The sequence below is a fragment of the Prionailurus viverrinus genome, chromosome D3 (assembly GCF_022837055.1).
Source record: "Prionailurus viverrinus isolate Anna chromosome D3, UM_Priviv_1.0, whole genome shotgun sequence".
Taxonomy (NCBI): Eukaryota; Metazoa; Chordata; class Mammalia; order Carnivora; family Felidae; genus Prionailurus; species Prionailurus viverrinus.
In genome coordinates, this window is record NC_062572.1 from 37,694,816 (window position 1) to 37,720,962 (window position 26,147).

Below are 26,147 nucleotides of genomic sequence, written 5' to 3' on the forward strand. Positions count from 1 at the left end.
ACCCAGGCTAAAAGCATCCCAATGCTTCCACAATTAGCAAGGCAGGATAAAGCAAAGAGAACATGGGGAATCTCATACTGGCTGCCGAAGCTCTGCTTGAAAGTGACACATGTCACTTCTACTCACATTTCACCAGCCAAATCAGGTGTAGCCACATCTAAATCAAAGGGGACAGAAACACACAACCCTCCCATGTATCTAGAGGGTGAAAGCCGAAAGCAGTTATTCAACAACACTACCACAAGGCTATCTCTTCGGGCAGCTAATACCTTCCCAGCATCTTTTCCCGAAATTATTCAGCCTCACGACTGTGTACTGATGGGGCCTCATGAAACACGTTTCAGGAAACACATGGAGAAAGAGTATTTAAATATGACACATATGAGTTCACATATTTAAGATTTTCTTTCAAGGCAACCAAGAAACATCAAATCCAAACAAAACATATTATGGTATACTTGCCTGAGCTGGTATACGATGCCATTGTGTAAAACAGGCTTTCCAAAAGTCTTTGACTGATGTGTAAAACCAATTATTTTTAAGAATCCGTGCCACTAACAAATGCCCAACACTGTTTCATAAGAGCAAGACCAAGATCAATTCAAATAAATTAACATTCCTGTCTGAACTGACTCACCCAGCCCAAGTAACAAATCCACATGTCAATGGTGGGCTGACCCAATGACCCATCTCCTGAAAAATACAAACTGTATCATTTTGTTTTCCAAATAACAAGCATTGATTGCAGTGTTAGAAAGGTCACTTGTCATCAGCTCAGTCGCTGACCTGCTGGCAAATTGCAGCCTGTCACTCCACAGTGAGCCAGGACCATCAGGAGGAACTAAGGCACGTTGTGTTTATAAAGCACAACTGGGGAGGTGACTCCATTTCCATTTCCACAAGATGTGTGTTTAACAGGATGAGCATCACAGTCAACAGAGATGGAAGGAGAAAACAGCATGAAAAGGAATGGCTATAAGAGGTATTTCATAATTTCCCAGAATGACTACCAGAAACGTCACTGGTGTCTGCTTTAAAATGCACTGAATCGAACCCCGTCTATGTCTCCAAGTCTGATGCCAAGGATTCCAGTATTTTGTAAGTTGTCTATGGGTAATGGAGTAAATACAAAAGATGTCTCTTTCAAGTTCCCTAAAAGGAACGAGGGAAAATAAAATTAAGAAACAAACCCATATCAGACAACCTAAAGCATATGAATAAGGACGGGCCATTTGAAAGACTCATTTCCAGTGATGTCCTATTTAAGACTACTGCTATAGTCGTGTGCTACCCCACACAGCCGATTCAGACATTATCAGTTGTCTCAATCTGTCCACCCACCAGAGAGAGGTATCATGATTGTCCAGCAGACAATGAATTAAATAGCCATATTTATTTCTCTGTCAACCATTAAGCTTTTAAATATCACTTTAAGATATAATTTATCACAATCTCCAGAATAAAGTATCAGCCAACTAAGCATTAAAGGCCACTTATTTAAAATAATGATCTGCACAATCATTTCATGGAATTTGCCAAGAAAATGCTGTATGATTTTTTTCTGTATTCAGCCCTATATTATGGACAGGATACAAATGAATGCAGGCATGTGTCCAAAAATAAAATTAATAATTCCTTGTGCATCTTCTTGCAAAGTTTCAGCTAGCCACCAAAATATCTACCAATAGGATAAAGATCTTTATACTTAGTACACTCACTGAGGCATAAGACCACAGCATAGAGCGTGTGTCCTATTTTAGAGAGTCCTAAAATTACATCCCTGAAGTTAGTCACTCTCAATCAGTGCATCGGCTCCTCTAAACCTCTCCAATAGAGACCAAGGAATCATCCTGATAAGCTCCGAAAGGGAAGACATGGGTCAACTTAGTTTTCTAAAATACAAATATAAATATCTTCAATGTGATTTGACAGGACAGCATTCTGCCTAAATTGCATCTGTACAATGATGGCTTTGGCATGGCACCGAGTTGGGGTACTTCACGCCGATGCCCCTTGTGTCCCCACATATACAGCAATCTTTCCTTAGAAAACTGCAGAACGGTTGAAAAAGTAGTACAGTAAATACTTACATACACAGGACACAGACTTAACGACTGTTAACATGTTCCCACATTTGCACACTCTACCAACACACACACGTGTGCACACGCACATTCAACAATCAACAAACTGCCCCTCTGCTTCGCATCTTCACCAGCTCGGGACAGCCTTTGAGTGCCTTTCTCCCTCCAGGCTATGATGTTGGTTGTTCCCTGATGCTCTGAAGCTTCCTGAGCAGCCTCCTGAGTGCATTTGCTGCCCAAACTCCACTCACTGCCTCAGCACAGGATGTTCCTTCCGCCTAGCATGCCCACCTGCTCTGGCCTCACTCCTCATGCTCTCATGGCCCCTCTCGGAGCACCTCCTCCTGGGGGCCTTCTGCTCGCCCTCACCCACCAGGCTCTGTCTGGGCAGCGGCCCGGCCCCACCAGAGCACTGGCCACGCCACTTCGACGCCTCCTGGAGCACTGGGCATTGTTCACAGCTGTACCCTCAGGGCCCAGAACATACAGCTCAGGGTCTCAGACATAGCTGTGGCTCCAAAAGAGGCCTCCCATTTCTTCCTGGTCTTCAGGTAAAAGGAATAATTCAGGCTCAACCATTTCTTATTTAAGTGTATTCATCTCTTCGGGGCACCTGGCTGGCTCAGTCTGTTAAGCTTCTGACTCTTGGTTTCGGCTCAGGTCACGATCTCACGAACTGTGAGCCGCATTGGGCCCTGTGTTGACAGAGCGGAGATTGCTTGGGATTCTCTCTCCCCCTTTCTCTCTTCCCCTTCCCTCCTCTCTCTCAAAATACATAAATACACTTTAAAAAAAAATGAGAATTTATTCCTCTATTTGATTCCTTCGATCATGGAAGGTCTCGGAGGCACTTCACGGGAGCCTGTGTCTGTGACTCCATAAGCAAGAGGAGACTGGGGGGAACCAGGGTGGTTGGGCCACACAGAATTTCCAAGCCTCTCGCTCCCCCCCCCCCACACCGTGCTGCACAAGGGCAACCTTAACCTACCAGTGGCTATGCAAGCTAGTATATCAGGGGCCCACACCCAACCCATATGACCCAAAGTTCCCGCCCTCCGTAAAGCAGAGCGGCTGCTTGGCAGCCCCAGACCCAGTGGCCAGTCTCCCTCAGGCCTCAGGCTCTCAGGTCTCTAGAGAAACCCTTTGCAAATCAGCCCAGCCCTACCCCACCACCCCCTGCAGGCCAGTGAGGAATGTGTGCTCCAAAGACCTACAGGGTCCCAGAGTCTCACATCAAAGCCCCCTGGCCCGCCTTTTGGCTCTTCTGCCAGAGCGGAGCTCTTTTCCAACAATTCGGCTGTGCCCAGCTCCAGGGGGCCTTGCACACAGAACACACGATGCGTGACAGATGACCACCTCCTCGCTATGACTTTCTCAGGCTGGCTGTAGTAACTGCCCCATCGCACTACTGCCCCATGTGAACCTCACTTCTTGAATCCCTCCTCTACTCAGATTCTGAGAGATTGTTTTTGCATTTTTTTGTAAATGTTTATTTACTTTTGAGAGACAGAGCATGAGCAGGGGAGGGGCAGAGAGAGAGGGAGACACAGAATCGGAAGCAGGCTCCAGGCTCCGAGCTGTCAGCACGGAGCCCGAGGCGGGGCTGGAACTCACCACGAGACCATGACCTGAGCCAAAGTCAAGTCACTTAACCGAATGAGCCGCCCAGGCGCCCCCAGATTCTGAGAGATTTACAATACCTCTCATGACTGGCCTGCCTATTCATTCCATTACTCAGCTTCACATAACTCTTAGGATGTCGTCTTGTACAATTTTATGGGAAATCAAGCAAGAAGTAAAGGTATTTTGAAAACACATATTTATAAATACAGGTTCCTTTGTATCTTTTTCAGCAAATATTAAAAAAAAAAAATAGCTAGCCACTGTTCTTGGTTTTGTAGCAGTTTCCAATCAGCCAAGACAAGAATTTAGAACAAATTTAAAGGAGGACATTTGTTGAACACTGAATATAAATGATTGAAATTAGCGATCATACATAATGCAATGTCCCCTGGCCCTCATGAAACGCTCATTAAAGATCAAGACACTTAGGGGCGCCTGGGTGGCTCAGTCGGTTGGGCGTCTGACTTCGGCTCAGGTCATGATCTCGCAGTCCATGGGTTCGAGCCCCGCATCGGGCTCTGTGCTCAGAGCCTGGAGCCTGTTTTGGATTCTGTGTCTCCCTCTCTCTCTGACCCTCCCCTGTTCATGCTCTGTCTCTCTCTGTCTCAAAAATAAATAAACGTAAAAAAAAAAAATTAAAAAAAAAATCAAGACACTTAAAAAAGAAAAAAAAAAAAGACCGCTCTGAACTTGAAAGTCTATGCGTATAAAAACAGAATCACTGAAAACAGTACCTCAAGCAACGTAAGCCAAGACACAAAAGGACAAATACTATATGATTCCAATTATATGAGGGACCCGAAGTAGTCAAATTCAGAGACAGGAAGTATAGTGGTAGCCAGGGCCTGGGCAGAGGAGGGAATGGGGAGGGAGTGTTTAATGGGTGCAGAGTCTTGGTTTGGAAAGATGAAGAAAAAAAAAAAAGGTTCTGGCAATGGAGGGAGGAGATAGTTGTACAACAAGGTGAGTGTACTTAATGCCAAGGAACCCTTAAAAATGGTTGAAATGGTAAATTTTATGTTGTTTGCACCCATGTTAAGGTGAGGCTACCCAGAGCCCCATCCTATTTAACTAAGAACCCTCCATTCAGATCACTGATCTGAAAGGGGTATTTTTTTATTACATTCTAAAGTCATTTTTTCTAAATTTTATAATTTAGAAACTACTGCGAGAATACAAGTCCAGTCCAATTTCTCTCACTGTGTCTCATCATTTACTGTTTAAAAGCTAACTGGGTGCCTTGGGTGGCTCACTCGGTTGAAGTGTCTGACTTCAGCCCAGGTCATGACCTTGTAGTCCGTGAGTTCGAGCGCCGTATTGGTCTCTGTGCTGACGGCTCTGAGCCTGGAGCCTGCTTCAGGTTGTGTGTCTCCCCCTCTCTCTGCCCCTCCCCCACTCATGTTCTGTTTCTCTCTGTCTCTCAAAAATAAACAAACATTAAAAAAACTTAAAAAAAAAAAAAAAGCTCACCGGAAACCCACCCCAAGCTTCACCAAGGCAATCTGAGTAAAATGTAGGAAGGAGTGTCCATCATTGACTATCTTACATCTGGATGGCAGGCAGGCACCTCTCTATGGGGCATTTGAATCAGGTTCCCAAGGACAGCAAAACTGTTTTTATTTTCTGAGTTCTGTGACTGGAAATATTCAGAATCAACTCAAAGGATGCCACTTCAATGACCACCCCTAAAAAAAATTAGAAACGTAAGGCAATTACCCCCATCCGCCCATCCTGAAATAAATACTGACAATATTTTAATGGATTTCTTTCAGCTTGCTTTTTTAATTCAGTCAAAAATTATATGGGGGCAGGGGGCAGGGTGGCTCAGTTGCTTAAGCATCTGACTCTTGATTTCAGCTCAGGTCATGATCTCACGGTTATGAGATCAAGCCCAGTGTCAGGCTCTGTGCCGGCTGTGGAGCCTGCTTAAGATTTTCCCTCTCTCCCTCTCTCTCTCTCTCTCAAAAAAAAAAAAAGATTATATGAAGGTGTGTATCTACTGCTTCTTATTCGATACCATTTAGAAGAGAAAATAAAAACTTGGTCTGATTGCCCACTTTGCTCAGAAATCCAAATTAAGTTATGGGATGAATTCATACCAAATTGCTCCTGAATAATTACTTAACAATCATAAAACAAGGAAATTTCTTACATGTCGTGCTAGGCCAGATATGAGACTAAGTTCGTAAAGTGGGTCATCTTGTCTCACCTGGTCAACAACCCTACGAAGCAGGTTCTAAACACCTTTCCACGGCCTTCCGGATCCTGTAAGACTGACCACCCCGCTCCATCCAGCAGAGCTCACCTCTGCCCCCAGTCATGGCTCCTGCTCTTCTCTCTGCCCAGATCGCTCAGCCTCCATGTTCTCCTTGTCCTCAAAAGGATCCCAGTCTCTGCTTCCAGATCAGCCCCTGCAGAGAGGCTGGTCCTGTCAGCTGCTCCCATCAATTGGAAGACCCTGATCCTGGAGTAGCTTTTCTCTCCAGCCCTTAGCACATACCCACATCATTGTGTGTCTCTATTTATTAGCTCCTGCCTTCGTCCTCCACAGGATGCAATCAGTAAGGGGACAGCTGTCCTGCAGCTCCAGCTCAGACAGCCAGGCCCGTGGCAGTCACTCTACAAACACATATTACTACGAGTTTACAAATGAGGAGGCTGGGAAATTGAGAGCTTAAGAACGTGTCCAAGGTCAGGAACTACAAAGTGACGGAAGTGACATCTGACCCGGTGTGGCTGGCAGCCCTCACACTGGATAGGCCTTCATGTCCATTTTCAGAAGATCCAGAAAGTTTCCATCTGGGATGAAGACCATCTATCCCCTCACTAGATGCATGTGCTCATGTGGGAAGACTGCTCCACGGTGCGTGGGAGAGCAAAACTGGGGGCTGGCTCTCTGATCTGTAAGCCTGCAGCAGGTTTAACTTCCCTGAACTTCAGGGGCGCCCGGAGGGCTCAGTATGTTAAGTGTCCGAATTCAGCTCAGGTCATGATCCCACAGTTTGTGGGTCCGAGCCCCGCAACGGGCTGTGTTGACAGTGTGGAGACTGCTTGAGATTCTCTCTCCCCCTCTCTCTCTCAACTTGGGCTTTCTCTCTCTCAAAAATAAATAAACTTTAAAAAAATAAAAACAAATAAGCAAAAATGCCTTCTCTGAACTGCAGTCTCCTAAGGTATAAAATAGAGATAAATGCTTATGGATCTTCCAAGGTCATCATGAGGATCAAAGACAGACAGCAAGGAAGCAAACTTTGTCAACTGCTGAGTCATTCACAGGTACGTGATTTCTTTGTTTGATAAAGGAGAATGATCAGAGGGTACTGCCTGCCCCTTGCCTCCAATACAGATTTTTTTTTTTTTGCTTTTGTTTTTTTTTTCCTAAGGGACAAAGTATACAAGAAAGCTAAATTTGATGCTATATAGTGTGCCGAGTCTGATGAACTGAATTTTGTATTACCTTTTAAGTATTCAATTCCAGAAAGTCATTGATAAATGAGGGAAAACGTGGTCTTATAGGATATAATCTTTGAGCAATCCAAGAAGGATCTTACCAGACTGAGGCTGAAAGGGACACCAGGGAGGGGTCTTTACTTGGCTTGCTGAGTGATGAATCCCGACGTGATGAATAACAATGCCTAGCACATCGCAGGTGTTAAGTAAATATTTGTTGAATGTTGACAGACTCAAAGAATGAATGAGATAATTAGACAACTGTCTGAATATTCTGTGCCAAAAATACCACTCACTAGATACACACTGAAATTTAAGGAGGAAAAATGCCTTTTCAACCCCACAGTCTCCTCTTCATCACTCACTAAACCTTGCATAAGCCCTGAAGTATGAATACGTGCGGAAGTCTTCCCTAGCAAGAGGTAAATATGCCTGACGAATGCACCCAAAGAGGAAACTTCACTTCCTTTGTCTGTTAATCCGTCATCTTTCCCAAATGTGAAACTGACTCCACATAAACAGATGTAGTCATTTTTTCTATTTTCTGGGTCATCACACTAGAAGTGCATACTGGCCCTCCGTCCGGCACTTCCGTCTCTCTGCCTTTCACAGGGGCACCCGCAGGAATGATGCAATCCTTAGTCACAGCATCTCCACGAAGATCAGAAACACCACCATTCCCGGTGTGCAATATATAAACTAAGTGTGGAAGGCTATATGAGCTTCCCCTGGTCATGTGCTACACCACCTGGAAAATGTGTCAAGTTTTCCTGGCACTGGAAACCAAATTCACTTAATTACAGCCCTGGTAGAGTTATGGTTTTTCTTAAGTTTATTTATTTATTTTGATAGAGACGGAGACAGTGAGAGCAGGGGAGGGGCAGAGAAAGAGAAAGAGAGAGAGAAGGAGAGGGAGAGAGAGAGGGAGAGAGAGAGAATCCCAAGCAGGCTACACACCATCAGCACAGAGCCCGATGCAGGGCTTGAACCCGCAAAGCCAGGACATCATGACCTGAGCAGAAACCAAGAGTCAGATACTTAACCGAATTAGCCACCCAGGTGCCCCTAGAGTTATGATTTCTTAAAGGGACCAAGTCAGGTATAAATAAACATCAATATTATTAGTATCAAATGGCCATGTTTACAAGCTACGATTACATTTTTAATATTACGGATAGATTGGTTGTTTTAATGCTTTATATGAAATAAAGTTGCATTTTCTTAGACATCAGATATAGAACTTGTTAAATATCCATTTTATAGAACTGGAGCATGAAGGTGCAACTATTATCCTTTAATAAAATATAAACGCATCAAATACTGTCAAACTGTGCAGGCATTTTTATATGAAAAAAACACTTCTTAATCAATACGTCTTAATCTACTCTGATAATACAATGTGCCACAGTACAGAGAGTGACAGAATACAACAGGGCTAACAAAATGTACCAGGTTATTATTTGGTTACTGAATCAAAGGTTCTTGCACTCAAAGCAGTAATCCTTATGATAAAGTTGAAGAAAGTTGCCCATTGCCAGTGGAGACCAATCCATAGGAAATGAACCTCACACTCACCAGTAAAGAGAACCTATGAGTGGCATAGTTTCACCATCAAACAAATTGGCTCAGAGCTAGCTGCAAAAGTATAATCTGTAACGTAAACATTAGCTTCAAATATAAAAAGTTAAATGGCATTTGGTATTTATTTGCCCTAAATATGTATTTCCAGGACCAATGGCACAGCCTTAGAGTAGTTATCAAGTCAGCTTATATAAAGCTCCAGACTGTATTTAAATTTTTTTTTAATATGGCTAAAAATAACCTCACATGTGAAGATACAGAGAAACAAACCCTACATACACTGGAGTATCAATGTCAAAAAAAGACCCAGAAAAAGTAAAATTTTAACTAGAGCAAATGTAAAGTACAAATTGTAGCCTTTTGTGGTCATAATTTTAAAAATCAGCTTGATGGATTATTTGCTTATTAGAATCACAATAGGCCCACAAGGATGATGAGATTAAACAATAAAGAAAATCTCAACGGTTTTAAACAGAAAGCAAATCTACAAGAAAGATAGAGAAAACCCCTCATCATGTTAGGTTTTTTTCTGACTGATTCTAATGGCCCAATATTTGGAAACTATATCATCTGAAAGTAAAAGAAAATGTGAAATAGTACTTGGTTGTGAATAATTATAACAGGAACACAGAAAACAGTAACAATATAAACTGAGTCCAAAGCAACAATTACAGGCTGATGTCAAAATGGTCTGAGACAGGGGTCAGCAAAATTCTTCCATAATGGACCAGACAGACAGTAAACATCTAGGCTTTGTGAGCCCTACAGTCAGTGTCTGTCACAGTGTCCGTTCTGGGCTCTGCCATTGTCGCTTGAAACCAGTCACACGCTATATGTAACAAGTAGGCAAGGCTGTGTGCCAGTAAAACTTTGTTTATGGATGCGGAAATTTGAATTTCACATGTCACAAAATATTATTATTATCTTGATCTTTTTTTCAGCCATTGAAAAAAATAAAAACCATTCTCAGCCTTCAAGCCATGCAAAAATTGGCAGGAGGCTGGATCCGGCCTGTGGGACATAGTATGGCCAACCTCCGGTCTAAGGCATCGCAGAACCAGGCTATGCACGAGGGAACACACGCAGATACACACGTGAGAAAAAACCCAATAATATTTTTTTAATCTTTTTTTTTTGAAAGTTTATTGTTATTTGTTTTGAGACAGACATAGAGAGCAAGTAGGAGGGGGTAAAGGCAGAGAGAGAGGGAGAGAGAATCTCAAGCAGGCTCCACACTGTCAGTGCAGAGCCCGACATGGAGCTTGAACTCAGGAACCATGAGATCGTGACCTGGGCCGAAAGCAAGTCAGATGCTTAACCGACCGAGCCACCCAGGTACCCCCAGCCCAATAATATTTTGAGTCAAAGGTTTAAAGAAATTAACCCTCAGGAAGCTTTGATTGTATCTGATTTTGCCACCCATTCACACTGACAAATTCATAAAACTAATTTTGTTTTAGTGTAAGAGAGCCAGCCTTGGAATTTGTTTTTGAAATAGATAAGTCATGTTATACACATTAAAGCAAAAGGAGGAAAAGAAAACCCTTGCAACTTAAATAGCATTTAAAGCAGGTCATGGCTGTAAGGTCTAAACACATGGGAAACTCTGTGTTAAAATCCATACCTTAGGACACTATATGCAAAGTTTTGTAAGATGATGTTTCCTAATTTCTAACGATAAAATTTCATTAAGAATTTAACTTCTCACCTTAGGCAGATAGGTCAGCGGAGCACCAGTCCATAAGGGCTTGCTGCTCTTAAAACGCTGCGAGTCTATACAACACTCAATTATATAAAAATACAATTAGATTGTTCCCTAATTGTATTTTTGTAACTCTCTTTCCCAACCACCTAGGTTCCTAGAAAGACTCATTTCTTATAATCTCTCATCCCCCACAGTAATCAGCATCATGATTAGCATATACTCAAAGTGCTCAAAGGAATTTTTTTTTTAATGGCTAAAGTTCATTTAATGAACAGGAGGGAAAAAATACCATCCTATGTTATAGCAAAAATTTAGTTAGCCTGATGGAACAACTACCAATGTTCAAAAATCTCATCTGGACCCATGCCCACTGACATTGTCAGAGGCCCGCAGACACCCAACCACCCAAGTATCGCCACAGTGACCTGCACTCTGTTTGGGGATGGCCGTTGAGGGTACACATTTGTAACTATCAAAAATCAGATGGAACTGACAAACAAGTTGGAAGGCATAACCTTCAGAGATCCCAAGTGACAAAGGACTAAGTATTCCATTAGTCAGTGGAAGCAGAATAAATTCAAGCAGAATGTATAAATGCCCCCATTTCATTCTTCCAAAGGCAGAAGAGCTTTCAAAAGCCAGAAGTTTGCAAAGTTGCTTCCTCTTTGTTCTTTCATTTATCCAACCAATTGTTCCAGGATACAACTGGTCTTTGATCTTTATTACCATTTTTATAATGGCCTAGGCTAGAAACCCATCCTTTCTACATTTAGAACTTGGACATCTTGGCCTGAGATTCTACTGTGGGAAATCAGAAAGAACTGAAGGACAAGATGATGGCAAGAAATGATACCTCTCCCTCCCTTTATAGAAGGGTGTAGGTCATCATGTAACAAAAACAGAACCAGTGAAGGCTGAAAGAGATACTGCAATATTGGGGTTCCTTTGTAAAAGTCAATTTTTCCAAGACAATCTTCAAACTAAAGGACCACAATAATTACCTCTACTGCCTAATGTGAAAAATTACAACTTTTTTTAAAACCATATTAGAAGATAATGAGAAAAGCCCGAGTCACTCTTGTGGAGAACTCTCCCAGGACTAAATCTGAGCACCCTCTCATGGTCTCAGCCATCCCCCAACTCTCTGGACACAGGCTAGATCCTCAAGAGAGAACAGGCAATGCCCAAAAGGCCTTCTGGGGTGAAAAGCCTGTTTAGGGAAGGCCATCCCTGCACAAGAAGTGCTGTCTCCCCACTCACTGGCCAGCATGAGAGCAAAAGCTGAAATTTGTAAAAACAAATCAAGTACCACTGTTTCAAACACAAGTCATATTCAAAAGCATACACACGTACAAGAGAAAAAGAGACACAGGAAAGGAGAATGTCAGCGGAGGGGACATAACCAAGAGCTAGAATCGTTTGAAGTCCAGCAAAGCCGTAGAGCTGAGGAGCTCAGTGTCCCCTTCTTTGAAGTTATAAGAAGTTAAACGTGCGAAGGAGAGGGCAAGAACATGGTGGGCATCCTGTTAATGCGTAATGAAGAACAACATGAAACTCTACTTCCTGTTGAAAATCTACCTTTATAAGATGACCTACTCAATGCAATTATTGCTACGTCGGGGTGTATTACTGAAGAACTTTACAGTTACCAAGAGTTCAAAAATGTGTTTTATCTAAAATCCAAATCAGAACAATGTTTTGCATTTTGAATCCTGAATCCAGCATACTCATCACCCCTTTGTAACATAAATCAGCAAATCTAACCTTTTAGAAGGATGTCCAACACACCACCTGAAAAGGGTGGTCATTAAAATGATCAAGTTCAATGTGATTAACATTCACTCGTCACCAACTCCCTACTCTTCCTTCAAAACAGGAAGTTGAATTCTTGTTGGTGTTCCATGGAACAAATGTCTTTCACTCATGGGAAAATTTATTAAGCACTTCTTCCAGAGAAAAAGTATCCACATGTGTGCATCACCATTTTACCTTTGGTGCCAAGTGAGCCCCTGAGGCGACAAGATTTAAGTTATTCCCCAAGGTCTCCCATTTGTGAAGGAGACTTTGTTGTTTGGATTTCCCAGCTAGAGTTCCATCCACTAGATACATTTGCCAGAAGAGGCATCCATCTATTTCCCATATCTACTTCTTGGAAAAGGATCAACTGGGGAATTCCCATTAATCTAGCTCAGGTGCACCCAAAGATAAAGGAAATAAACTTTAATTAAACTTGAAAGGAAGAGATACAAAGGTAAACTCTTTGTACATCATCACTGGTCCTCTTAATTGGACTATGGTACAATGGGAATGTACCAGTTAATCACCTTGAAGTGCCACACTCAAAGACCAACATCCCCACTCATTCCACCAACACCCAAGGAATATTTACTGTGATTAAGACTCCTGTGAAGCTTTGATTTTAAAAAGAAAATTTAATTTCTCAGTTTTAAAAAAGAAAATTTTAAACTACATGCAAACCTGAGGGCATCCACGGATCAGAAGTTGGTTTGGTCAAGGTGTTCACCTGCTCCCAGTTGAAGTCATCATCTTCGGCCTGACTATATCCACATGCACTATGTGGCTCATCAAAGAGGCAACCACCTAAAATGTAAAAGAATGAAAAGCGATGTGAGCACCAAACAGACCTCCGGAACAAGCTATGATGATTGCAGGTCACTGTAAACCTACTTGATACTGAACCAAATTTGATTTGACCTTTGTGCTCAGGTACAATGGAACTTGACCCTACGGTGCCCTAAGTGCTGACTGTTAATCGAGAATATTAACCATGCCTTGCCAGTACTGCTACACTGTACTGTTCCCCCTCCAAAAAATCCAGTGTTCATATAATCCAATTGAAAGTTTAGACCTGAGCAAATTTATAATTCATGTTTTCCAGATTTGCAGGAATTTGGAATAATTGATCTTATGTTCAAAACTTTAATAGGGTTGCCCTAGGCATTTCAATGTGTTTTCAATAAAAACACATCATGATGTGTCCAAAAAAAATGAAAAGAGAAAGGCTTTCACCGCAATACTGGCACAATGTCAGGGGGAAAAAATACAGTAGAGACCATGAACATAGCTTGCAAAACATACTCTCTAAGGATTATTCTAAACCTAAGGTAAAAAGAGGTTTCACTTTAACACTTTGGAGATTTGAGGCCTCAAAAGTAAAACAGATTATAAATTTGCTTACAGTCCACACGCTTTTTAACGGCAAGAATAAGTTCAAAACTAACCATGCGGTAAACATCTGCTTACTTCTGGTGCTAGAAATGAAGCTACTTAAAGAAAGAAAGAATAAAAGCAAATGCAATTTTACAAAGCAGTTCAGCTCTTTCAGCATCGTGGGGCACACTGATGATTTTCAGTCCCACCCACATCCTCTTCAATGTCTCCTGTTACTTTGAATTGGTACGGTATCAAATCTTTTCACCAATGTTTCACGTTGCAAAAGGGAGTGATTTTACTGGTCATATTAATTACTATAAAAATTCTAATGTCCATTATATAACGCTATTAGTTATATTCATTAAAAGTATTACTTACAATTACTTGCCAATGAGGAGAATTAGGGCTCTGGTCAAGACAACACAAAAATAAGAACATTATTGCACTATGTCTCCAGTGCAATAATACTATGTCTGGCAGCAAGACGATAAATAAAATAGCAATTGTACAAACTCAGAGGTAAAGACAGATGTTAGAGGTCACCTGGGGCCAACTTCCATCCAAATGCTTATGTCAAGTCTACAGGCTTCTAGACAGATCGACAGCTTTGAACCGGTGAGGCACTCAGGAAATTTAGAAAAGCATCCCTACCTTGTAGACAACCCCCCCCCTTTAAAAAGGCCCAAACTCTGCTTCTTCAAATGTATACTCATTGATCTTAGCTGTACCCTGTGAAGAAATAGGAAAAAAGGTCTCTGCTCTCACACAGGAAAGCTGGATTATTTGAAAAGAGCTGTCATGTTCTAAGTCTTCACTTCTCCAGGCAAAACATGTTTTGCTCCCCTCAGTTCCTCCTACCAGAAGGCTTTCAGATTTTCACTGCCCTGGCCGGTGTTCTCTGGCTAGTCCCAGGGTTATCAGCACTCATCCAGAACAATGACTCCCAGTACTGGAGCCAGAATTCAACTGGCTGCTTCCCTGGACCTCATGCTCTTTCAACAGTCAAGGCAGAGTGGCGGTCCATTCTGAGCTTCTGCAAGCCTAAAGTCCCATATATTTTTTTCATACCACTGCTGTTGAGCTATTTCCCCTCTCTTGCAATAAGACTTCCTGAATTTGAACTCAGGGCTGTACATGGATCCTTACTAAATCCCATCTCATTGTTTTCCATGCCTCACTCCAGCCTGTTAAGAGCTTTTAGAATCCTGATTTTACCATTCAGGTATTAGTCATCCTACCTAGACTGGGATTATCTGCAAACTTGATAAGCACACGTTCTATGTCTGCCTCCAAATCACTGATCAAAAAATGTTAAACAGGGCAGAGTCAAGGGACCTCAGACTGCTTTAGGTCTCTCCCAGCTTTCTAGCTTTGTCTTAGTTGTTAGCTTCAGGCATGACAGTGAAATTAGTGACCCTGGAAACTGTCTTCTGTGAAACTTTCACAGAACTGGTCAATTAAACATTCCACTGAAAACAGAAACTCATTACAAAGATACAGCACTAACTTAATATTTCACCTTGACAACAACTGGTAATTTATACTTCCCTCCTACTCAGCTTTAACAAGTTCAGAAACAAAGTGGATTAGGTTAAAAGCACATAATACTAACAACTTTCCAATTTGGGGTAAGAAATGTTAGAAGACTATGCAAACATCTAGGAGAAATATTTTCCCTTGGTTGCAAACCCTAATTCTGATGTAGAAAATAGCTTCGGTACCGTAGGAATAAGCTCACACAGCAGTAACACTAATAATATTCAGACAGAAAGAAACCACCATGAATTTTGACAGAAACGGGGTCCCCCCCATGGAAACAAAGATAGCACTTTGATGAAAGTCCTGCAGTGCAATCTTGAACAGTGAAACATAGCTATCGGCATCCACAAAACAACTCGAACCTGGTTAAAGACCTGGTTTACAAAACCACCATTGGCACTGAAGATATAACCAAATATAAAGGCAAAAGCATGCATGGCTGATAGCAAACCCCAAAGGCTGATACAAAAACCTGGTGCAAAGATATACTTTCCCATTACATAAAGCTGTTTTTATCACTTGAAAGGAAACATAAAATGTATGATATGGTTCTTTCTGGACCCATGTACGATTATCAAACCATTGGAAAATGGGATACAGTATGAATTTCCTATTGCCCCAAGATATATCCCCCCACACACCAATTTTCAGAGCCACCACTGGCCTCATCCAACAGATTTGAGACCCTAAAAATAGCAAAGGTAGTTTATTGAGCTAAAATGAGATGAGATTAAGGTGTTTACATCTGAATTAAACTAATCAATTAAGGAGACAACAATTAAATCTTGGTTTTCAAGGCAGCTCTGTGCAGTGGGGAAGCAAACGGGGTCAAACATCTGGCCCATCCCTCTTCTTACACTACTAGATTTGTGACTGTAGACAAATCACTTAGAGAAATCTCTGAATCCTGGTTTCTCCACCTATAAAATGCAGATGACACATCTTTCACATGGCATTTCTGGTGATTCAATAAGAGAGCAAATGTGTATCATGCGGTCAGGCATGTTCAACCAGTACCTGTTTATCATTAGTTCTGAAGTCCTTCTTGTAACAATGACCCTCATGGATTCATTTCATTGCAAATAACTAGAATATTTAATTGGAAATTAAGAAGTGTGTGTCCTTGGAAGGTGAAGAGCCGTGAGCATTCATGCAGGCACATTCCTGTGGGCTCCTCCGTGGAGCCATGTAAGAGCAAAGAAGAGAGAGCTGATAGATTTTTCAAGTAAATGCTCTGGGGCCAATGAAGAATGTGATAAGGAAGCAACGTCTCCCAAAATGCAATGAAATGAAGCTCTTCCAAAAATAAATATCCTCGATTTTCAGAGAAACACGGTTTCTGTACAGGAATGTAGGAGGATGTGGCCAGCAAGGGACTTGCCAAGGTCTCCCGGGAACTGTCTTTACTTGGACTAATGCCCAAAAGCTCATGGCTGGACCATATTCCTCTATCAGATCAAATTAAATCACTTTCCTTTTGCAGAGGGAAATCAGTACTAAACCAAAAGTCATGTACAAGATGGAGGAAAGGTGATGCAAGCCAGGTGGGGTGTTGGTTGTCATCATTCACACTCTGTCTCTCTCTCCATCTCCCTCTTCCTCTCTCCCTCTCCCTTCCCCTCTCTGTCCCTTCCCCCCTCTCTGTTCCTTCCTCTTCTTCTCAAGCTCTCCCAGATCTTTCCTTCCTTCTCTCTCTCTCTCTCTCTCTCTAAAAGAAAGGTCCATGAAAGCCTATAGGCAGTAGGAATTCTGCTGAAAAGTAATTTTGGTTGTAACTCTTAGTCATCTTGGTAATCTCTAGAACTGGCACATGGTAGGCACCCAATAAATGCTTTTTAGACAAATGGGTAATGAATTCCCCAAAATTCTATGCAGAATTTGGTTGCAACAATTTTGGCTGGACACATTTAAAAGAAGCACAAGGTAATATCCACTTAATCAATGAAAACAATCTCAGTATAGCCCCCACAAAGCACCCAGCCCCATCCTGGTGTATTCCAAGATGAATAAGCTACAAATATGACTAAATCAGTGAACATGTTCGTTTTTTATTATGGCTGAAAACTGTAAGTTGGTTAAATGTTAATTAAGTCTCCACAAATTATGGTTTTTGCTTTAGAAAAGTCGAACTCTTTTGGGGGCAATAATTAGATAGCAAGACTAGTTGTCTATAAAGGTCATTCTTGATCTATGAAAATAAAATACTGTGTTTGCATATTGAAGGGAATTTATCTTTCTTCTTTCCTTTGGAGTAATAAAGAATTACTCAGTAGATCCAAGAATAGTATGATATCATTAAGACATAAGCTATAAAGGAGAGGATGGTCCACTTTTTCCCCAAAGGAAACCTCAAAAGATCTCTCATATGACCACCTATGTCCTACAAAAGTGCCAGGCCTGGAGAGCAGACAAAAGAAAACGAATTGACAAGAGTTAGTGCCCATCGTTTAGAGCAGTATTTTATAATTGAAGTATAGTTAGCATACAGTATTATATTAGTTTCACATGTACAATATAATGATTCCACAATTCTATACACAGTGACCCACATGGGTCGTGACATGTTGACCCAGCACACATACATGTACATTTTGCAAACCAAATTTATCTCTGAGGTACATTGATACATATCATCTCTGTTCTATCTGGTTTTGTAAAAGGCTGGTCCAGATCTACTAACCTGACTTCAAGGTCTTCAAAGGTTGCTACCTGGCATCTTTAAGGTTTGGGAAGGAGAACCATTACCTAGGACTATTTATTTTGCTTGAAGTCATTATCTCATTTGCTCTGCACAATCACTAGGAGACATTTGTCTCAATTCAAAGAAACTGTTACGTAACAAAACCATGCATATGTTTACATGTATTACTTAATCTTAAAACCCCTAAAGGCAAGCATTGATATCCTTTATGCCAGCTATCAATCTAATACCTCTCAGTTCTAAATTCACTTCTCATCTCTTGCTCTGCAGAACTATATCCAAGCTCTCTAACTACATTCCTATCCCTGTGGGTAAGACAGAGAGCTTTAACAGTAGAGGGTTCTGAAGAGGCACTCTGAGAGGAAGGCGGGGCAGCGGGGGGGGGGGGGGGGGAGGTGGGGGGGGGGCTTGCAGGGCTCCAGGGAAGGCCCCTCAGCACACAAGGTTTCTCCAGCACCAGGCCCACGATGCAGGAGGCTTCCCAGTGTCCAGCTCGACTGGTGTACGGTGGTAGGCAGTACCCTGCAGATAGGAACTTACCCCAGCACCCTGCTGCAGTTCTGAGGGGAGTGCCCCCCCAGAAGAATGCCCCCATGAACAGCTTCCCCTGCTACTCTAGAGGACCCATTTTTTCCAGGTTTCATCCGTGTGGCCCCACAGCAACTTCCCTACCATCCACTGAGCCCTGGATATCAGCTCTAGAAGGATCTCCTCCTTGACTCCTCTCTTACTTCCCTGGACCCGTGCCTGCCTCTCGTATCTACTATTCCTTTATTCTTAAGGCTCACTTTACTTCGTACTAGCCAATCTCCTATATTCCAATCCACTGTTATAGTTAACTATTCTTTTTTTAAAAAACTTATTTATTTTTTGAGAGAGAGAGAGAGCATAGGCAGGAGAGAAGCAGAGAGAGAGGAGGAGAGAGAAAGAATCCCAAGCAGGCTCCATACTGTCCACTCAGAGCCCGATTCAGGGCTGGATCTCATGAACCGTGAGATCATGACCTGAACGGAAATCAAGAGTCTGGCACTCAACCAACTGAGCCACCCAGGTGCCCCTACTTAATTATTCTTTATATGAGACTCTTCCTGTTCAAATTACTGTGTGGTTTCTGTCTCCTGCCTGGAAATTCATTGATACATCCCAGTTTTTACAAATGGGAGTTTGGAGTGGTCAATTATCTTGCCCAAAGTCACACAGAGTTCAATGTAAGGCCAGCAGTTCACCCAATGTCTGAGTCCAAAGGTCATATTCTTTCCAATCTGCACATTTTTACTCTGAATGCACCTCAATAAGTAAACAATGTGTAATATTTATATAATGATTGTTGCATGAACTGCATTGCAGATAAGCTCCTCTAAGAAGCCAGTAGAGGACAATCAAATGTTAATTTCATAAACTTACTTCTAAGATATACACATATTTTGAATTGTTCTGCCTTTAATAGGTTAAATTGACTCATATATTCTAGCAATCAAGTTCTTGTATAATTACAGTCCATTTAAAGTTATTTTGTGAAAAGACGGCAATACTCCTTGAGGAGATTTCTGGAACATTTTTCTCATTTGTTCTAAATACAGAATGACCCCATTTAAGGCAGCCTTTACCAAATGCATAAAGTATTAAATGGGTCTCTCTACAGAGCGGGCGAATCGAAAACTAGTGCTAATGCACCCCACAAAGAAAATTAATGTTATATGTTCTATTTTCCTAAAATACGTGTAATCTCAGGTGGTCCTATCCACTTATTTCAAATTTAAAACTGTCAGGTAAATGGCTAGAAATTAGTACACTTCAAACGATAAACAGAAAGTGAGCTGTAATATACATAATTGTTTTAAGAGTTAAAGAAACAAACCTGCAGCAACATAGTGAAGCCACTGCTTTCTTCTTATAAATCAATCCCAGTGACATCTACATTTAATTGCCTGCCAAACAATACAAGTATATAAAGCCTCTTAAACTTTGAGTGCCCCGGTGACGGTTAGTGAATCAGACACTAAGCATTATAGAAATGCTCTTCTACATAATTTAATCCAGCAAGTAGTTTTTACACGTTGCACAGGCATTTAAATGGCTAATGCTAAGCTCTATTGTAAAAAGTGCTATTTGCCAATGGATATATTTTATATAATTCAAAGGAAATGAGCTGTCTTGTTCTTAAAGTGTCTATGGCTTATTATACTTACTGTATACTTCATTTCATATCCATCTATTGATTCCTAATTTTTAAAAAGGCCTGATCACAACAAACAACCAAGCATTTTTCTTATTGATCTTAAAATCTTTTTTTTTACCCCAATGGGTACCAGTATCATTTCTATTCCCAAATATTGTATAGACGCATCCAAATCATTAGGGATCTGTCTCAGTTTCCCACTTATCAATGAATAACTTTATAGAGTTGCTACAGGATTTAATTAAACCACTCCCTATGAATCCAAGTTTACCTGAATCTAACACTGGTCCTCTTACTGTCCACACCAATATTGAAAACTATAGTGTGAAAAACAGCTGTCTGCCTCTATCATAGCAACAGCAGTAAGAGGAGAAAGAAAGAAAGAAAGAAAGAAAGAAAGAAAGAAAGAAAGAAAGAAAGAAAGAAAGAAAGAGAAAGAAAGAAAGAAAAAGAAAGAAAGAAAGAAAGAAAGAAAAAGAAAGAAAGAACAAAATGATAGGGTATCTGCAGGAACCATCTAGGGGAGAAGACGGTCAAATCTAGACCAGTATTTATCACTTCATCTTTGGAGTTGCATGGGTCCTGAGTCCCACACTGGAGCAATGGTTCTCAGAGTGGCCCCTGGGCCAGCAGTACCACCCGGGATCCTGTTAGAAATGCAGATTCTTAGGCCCTGCCCCCAACCCACTAAATGAGAAACTTTGGGGTGGAGTCCTGTGATTTTTTGTTTTTAAGTGTATTTATTTATTTCGAAAGAGACAGCATGAGTGTGGGAGGGGAAGAGAGAGAGGGAGGGAGAGAGAGGGAGAGGAAGGAGAGGGAGAGGAAGAAGGAGAGGGAGAGGAAGAAGGAGAGGGAGGGAGAGAGGGAGAGAGACAGACAGAGAATCCCAAGCAGGCTCCACACTGCCAGCACAGAGCTCTGGGGCTTGAACCCATGAAACCATGAGTTCCTGACCTGAGCTGAAACCAAGAGTCTGATGCTTAACCAAATGAGCCACCCAGGTGCCCCTGGAGTCTTGTGTTTTAACAAGCCAGACCTCCAGGTGATTCTGGTGCCTACTAATGTCTGATAACCACTGTTCCAGACCGACCTATTTAACCAGACTCTTCTGGGAGCAGCCCTGGGAATCGGCACTTTTAAAAAAATTCCCAGAATAATCTAATCATTGGCCCATTTTTAGAAAACTGCTTCAGATCAGTGGCTTCAAACATTTTTAAGAAGGTATTATCAGTTTTTTAAAAAGGCACAACCATCCTATGTTTTCCTATTTATAAATTATATAATGTAGATTATTATGGACACACACATAACTGACCTTTTCAAGTGCAAACTACAAAGTAAATATAAATTGAAGTTCAAATATTTTCTTCCATGCACCAAGGGATTGTACTATACACCTCAAAGGGTGGAGAAAAAGCCTTTTGGAGATCACTGCTCTAAATAACTCCTTTTAGTCATAAATATCTCTCAGGTGAATAAGGGCAACAGAGTAACACTGCTTGATCAAAGTGCTGAATTCCATGCTCTAATTTCATGCTAAGAAACCCCCGATCTGTAATTTTTCTCCTAAGTGTAACTGCTCAACAGAAGCAGATATCCTAAGTAGAAAATGATCCTGGTTGTTGGTCAGAGAAACCCAGGAAATTAATAAAAAAACAGCGTTTCATTTTATGCCCAGTAGCGTTCCTGCCAGTTTAGTATGATTTATAAATCCATCTCTTGATGATTTTATTAGCACAAAATCATTATCTGGGAAAGCCGATAAAATAAATTCCTGAATTCACCCAAATGCACTATAGCCAAGCCATGTTATTCAGCTTAAAACAGGCAACCAAATGTTTATTTTCACTGGATGCTGATTAACCTAAACTCAACTAAACGTATTTCCCTCAATGAACATTTTTTTCTACATATCACGCTCATTGGGTAGAATCAAATTATAAGGAAAAAGTAAATATAATTTCCTATATCCTCTTGGCAAAACATGCATTCCAATTTCCTATCATTAGGAGTAATTATTCTAAAACAAAAATTGGTAACTTGTAAGACTGACTCTATTTAATTGGAATCTGAGACCCAGGATACGTTAAGCCCTGGATCTGTCAACTACTTGTTCTAGCTTCAGACAAGTCACAGACTGTGTGTCATACTCTATGTATGAAAAAGGGAGATGCAAATCTCATATCGTGGGAGCAATTAATGTGTATGATGTCAATGATGAAAATGGGGGTATTTAAATAGAGAAGTTTTCTATTTAGTTCAAGGGCCTAACACTCATATGCCAATGAGTGTGAAGAAAGAACTAGGAACTGGCACCCCCGACCCCACCTGCCAGCCACTGTTCCTTCATTCCTCATGTCTTTCTTAGAGGGCACATCACAATGGGTTTGGCATAATTCTCCTGTCCAAAGATTTGCATTTTTTGATACAACAGGAGTCCAAATTCCAAGTCTCCTCCAATTTGGTGCTCAAGTGAGGAAACAGCATCTATTCCCGTGGCAAAGGTTGGAGACTGGCTCTGTTAGGCTTACTGAGAAAGAGTACAACAGTCTTCAACTCAGAAGTTCCCTATAGGATTTTCGAGGGTAAATTCTGACCTTAGGCAACTCCCTGAGGATTTATGTCCTACAGAAGATATGACTCTTCTGAACAATTTATTACTTATCTCCTAGGGAAACGGTGCAGGTTGAACTCGGTGGGGCACTTGAAAGCATAGTCACTGTTAACAAGATGATGTACCTCAAAGAAAGCCATGGCCAAGTTTGGTATGTGCTGGCTGAAACAGGAAATTAAGGTGCCAGACATCTTTTTGTGGATACCGCCTATGGGGGCTGATGTCACCACAAATCAGAGGTTCAAGCCAAGAATGTGACTCAACCACCTCTCTGCCCAATACCTTACCCCCCCCACCCCAAACACCTTCTCAGATCTCTTTCTTGCCAATTCCGCTACTCCCATCATACTGCAACCTTAGTTTCAGCTCATGTCCTCACTGACCTTGACTCATCCCCTCACATTTAGACTCTAACCTGTCCCGGTATATCCCACACATGACCAGCAAGCTGACCTTGTATAAAACACACAGCCAAAAAATGGTCTCTCCCTACTTAAAATTTTTCATGGGCCCCTGACTGCCCATGGGATACTATTCAAATGTTATCAGGTGACATATGAGATTTCCTGGATTTGAAGTGTGTGTGTGTGTGTGTGTGTGTGTACTTCTTTATCTTCATTTTTTGCCACCATTTCCCTGTAATAGTATGCTCCAGTAATTTCTGACCATCTGTAGATTCACTCTAAGGACCGTGTTGCCCACATGTCACATGTCTGGGACACCATCTCTGCACCCATTCCAGAGTCTGGCTGGCACACTCCTCTTCGCTTTTCAAATGCCAGCTCAGATGCTACCTCTCCCGGGTACCTGTTTCGGATTCCTTTTCACAGATAAAATCAAGCACTCCTTCCAATGTACCACGACTGCAAAATATGTAAGTCTTCTAGGTATCTTCATTACCCCACATGGCAACACGACTGTGGGCAAGTTTGTTGTCTCTGCTGTGTTCTGAGCTCCGTGGGTCTGGGCAATGTTCTCTTCACCTCTGTATCCTCAGTCCTAGAGAGATGCCTGATACTCATTAAATACCTGCTGGATTTAACGGAATTTTTGTGGAGTTTTCTATAACAAAGGTAAGCACAAAAACCATTTACCGCTGTATTTTTATTGGAAAGGAACACTGAAGAAAAAAAATACTAATGGATTCTATTCACTCAACATTCTCACTACACCAGGGGAAGAAGAAATTCTGATTCTAGAGCTCTTTCTTGACTTTTTGATCTTACTCATGGCATCTCCTTCTCTCCCCACTCCCTCCCTCCCTGTCAGCCCAATTCCTCTCAACAGACGACTCATGTGCCAGGCAGAGGAAGAGAGGAAGGGAGAGGGTGTTAAAAACAAGTACAAAGCGGATGAAAAAGAAGCTCTTGTCCTCAGGGAAGGCAACTTGGGGGACAGGAAGTTGTTAAAAAGGAGAAATATGAAAAATGCTACAGGAGCCAAGAGAAAGACCAAAAACTCATCCTGAAGGCCTCCTGTCCCTAAATGGTCCAGATAAAAAGAAAACCAGAGAGTCAGCAACTAGATGTGAGAATCTAAAATATCCATGGCCTGTTATTCTGAGAATCTGCATAATAAGGCTGTTATTTGGCAGACCTCAGCATAAGTCAACAAAAAGCATACGGATTTTCTGTGTATCATACTGGAACTCTGGTTTAATGCCTCAGTCGGTTGTTTTTGATTTTATGTTTCAAACATAAAAAGAATGCTAATGATTACATGCCATATATCTTTCACACTTATGAAATGTAACCGTAGTGAATAAGGACTCAATATCAAACTTCAATTCGCAGGCCATGATGAAAGTAAACTTTGAAGAATAGTTCATTGTATCAGTTTTTAAACTAGGAAGCTGCATTCTCTAAGCTAAGAGCAACACTTATGTAATGCAAAAATGGCTATGAATCAGCTTTCCTTCCAGTCATTTTATGTGACCAATTAGTTGCTAAAATATAGGGAACTAAGAATATTAACCCTTCTGAAGGACAAAACAATTGAAGCGCCTTTCTTTCTAACATTTTTTATTTACTCAATATTCTATTTCCCTTTTTAGCAGGTATTATTTTGCCACTGACCAAAGACAACAAGTGGTCTGAGGAAATAACCCTGGACCAGGAAGCAGAATGTCTGGGTCCCAGTCCTGCCCTGGCCTGTGTGTGGTTTTGAGCAAGGCAACCAGCCGGCAATGTGGAGATACAATGGGCAGAATGTAGATTAACCACCAAAAAGACCTGAGGTAAGTAACAACCCTATCCATTTAGAAGCTTTCCTCCTCGGTTCATATGTAACACCATCTACTTTCTGGAATATTATAAGAATTAAGCTTTGTATATATGTGCGTGTTTATACATATACACATCTATACCATCTATTTGCCTACCTACCAACCTATCCAGTTACGTATCCTCCTTATTTGTCCAGTAAATCAGTAAATATTGGCTCTCTTTCCTTTCTGGTCCTCACTTCTGATCTATATAAAATAGCACAGATAAACCAGATCATTGGTTCTTCAGTGTGCCTCTCAGTACCCTTAGACTCCCTTAGATTGCAAAGGTGAGTCCACAGCCGGCCTTCCTAAAACCCTGCTTCAACCTGATATATTCAACATTCCTTTACTTTAAATGTTGGTGTTCCATGGGCAATAAGAGAACTGTACCATAAAAAGTTAATATTTAACAGTATTTGACAACTTCAGATTTAAATGATCTCTAAGGTAAGATTTTCAAATTCTAAGATTATACATTCTATTATTTTTTTTCTCCCTTCTCCTAAATCTAATACTTCTTTATCAGGAACATGATGGAGGTTAAAATCTGTTGGTGTGTATCTAGGTATGTGGTTGGGAAGGGGTCTGATTATAATATAAAACCTAAGAAAAATAATGTTACACAATATAGGCAAAAAGGATAGCAGAGCTGAACTTTAAAGAGAGAAGAGAAGGTTCAAGGTAGAGGTGGTGAAGAAGTAAAAAGGTATGAACATCTACATGATGACTGGCCAGGTTCCCGGCCTAGGAAAAGCAGAGAACACAAATTCACAGGACCAGGCACCTGCTCTTCTCAAATCTGTGTGAGCTGGAACTGATGTGGGGGGGGGGGGGGATCACTGACAACCGAATCAACCCCAAAAAGATCTACATCCCATCTGTCAGGAGGATATTAGAATATCTAACAGAAGTTCTTCTCAACCTGCCCCACTCCTCAGCAGCTGCTTACTCATGTCTAAAAGTATCTGAATCAAGGAACACCTAGGTGGCTCAGGTAATGATCTCGCGGCTCGTGAGTTCGAGCCCCACGTAAGGCTCTGTGCTGACAGCTCACAGCCTAGAGCCTGCTTCGGATTCTGTGTCTCCCTCTCTCTCTGCCCCTCCCCTACTCACACTCTGTCTCTCTCCCTCAAGAATAAATAAACATTAAAAAATATTTTTTAAAGTATCTGAATCAGTTTATGTTTTTTTCAAAGTCTATAAGAAAGAGGCTCAAAATCTAAAACTC

General features: G+C 41.4%; 1 protein-coding gene across 5 annotated transcripts in view; it reads right to left on the minus strand.

Moving 5' to 3' along the window:
* PTPRM (protein tyrosine phosphatase receptor type M) overlaps positions 1-26,147 on the minus strand; it is a 797,090-nt gene that overhangs the window by 586,422 nt on the left and 184,521 nt on the right. For all 5 annotated transcript variants that reach the window (XM_047827576.1, XM_047827574.1, XM_047827573.1 and 2 more), the window contains exon 2: positions 12,922-13,044. In XM_047827576.1, the coding sequence (XP_047683532.1) occupies positions 12,922-13,044 (123 nt within the window). The remainder of the gene's footprint in view (positions 1-12,921; positions 13,045-26,147) is intronic.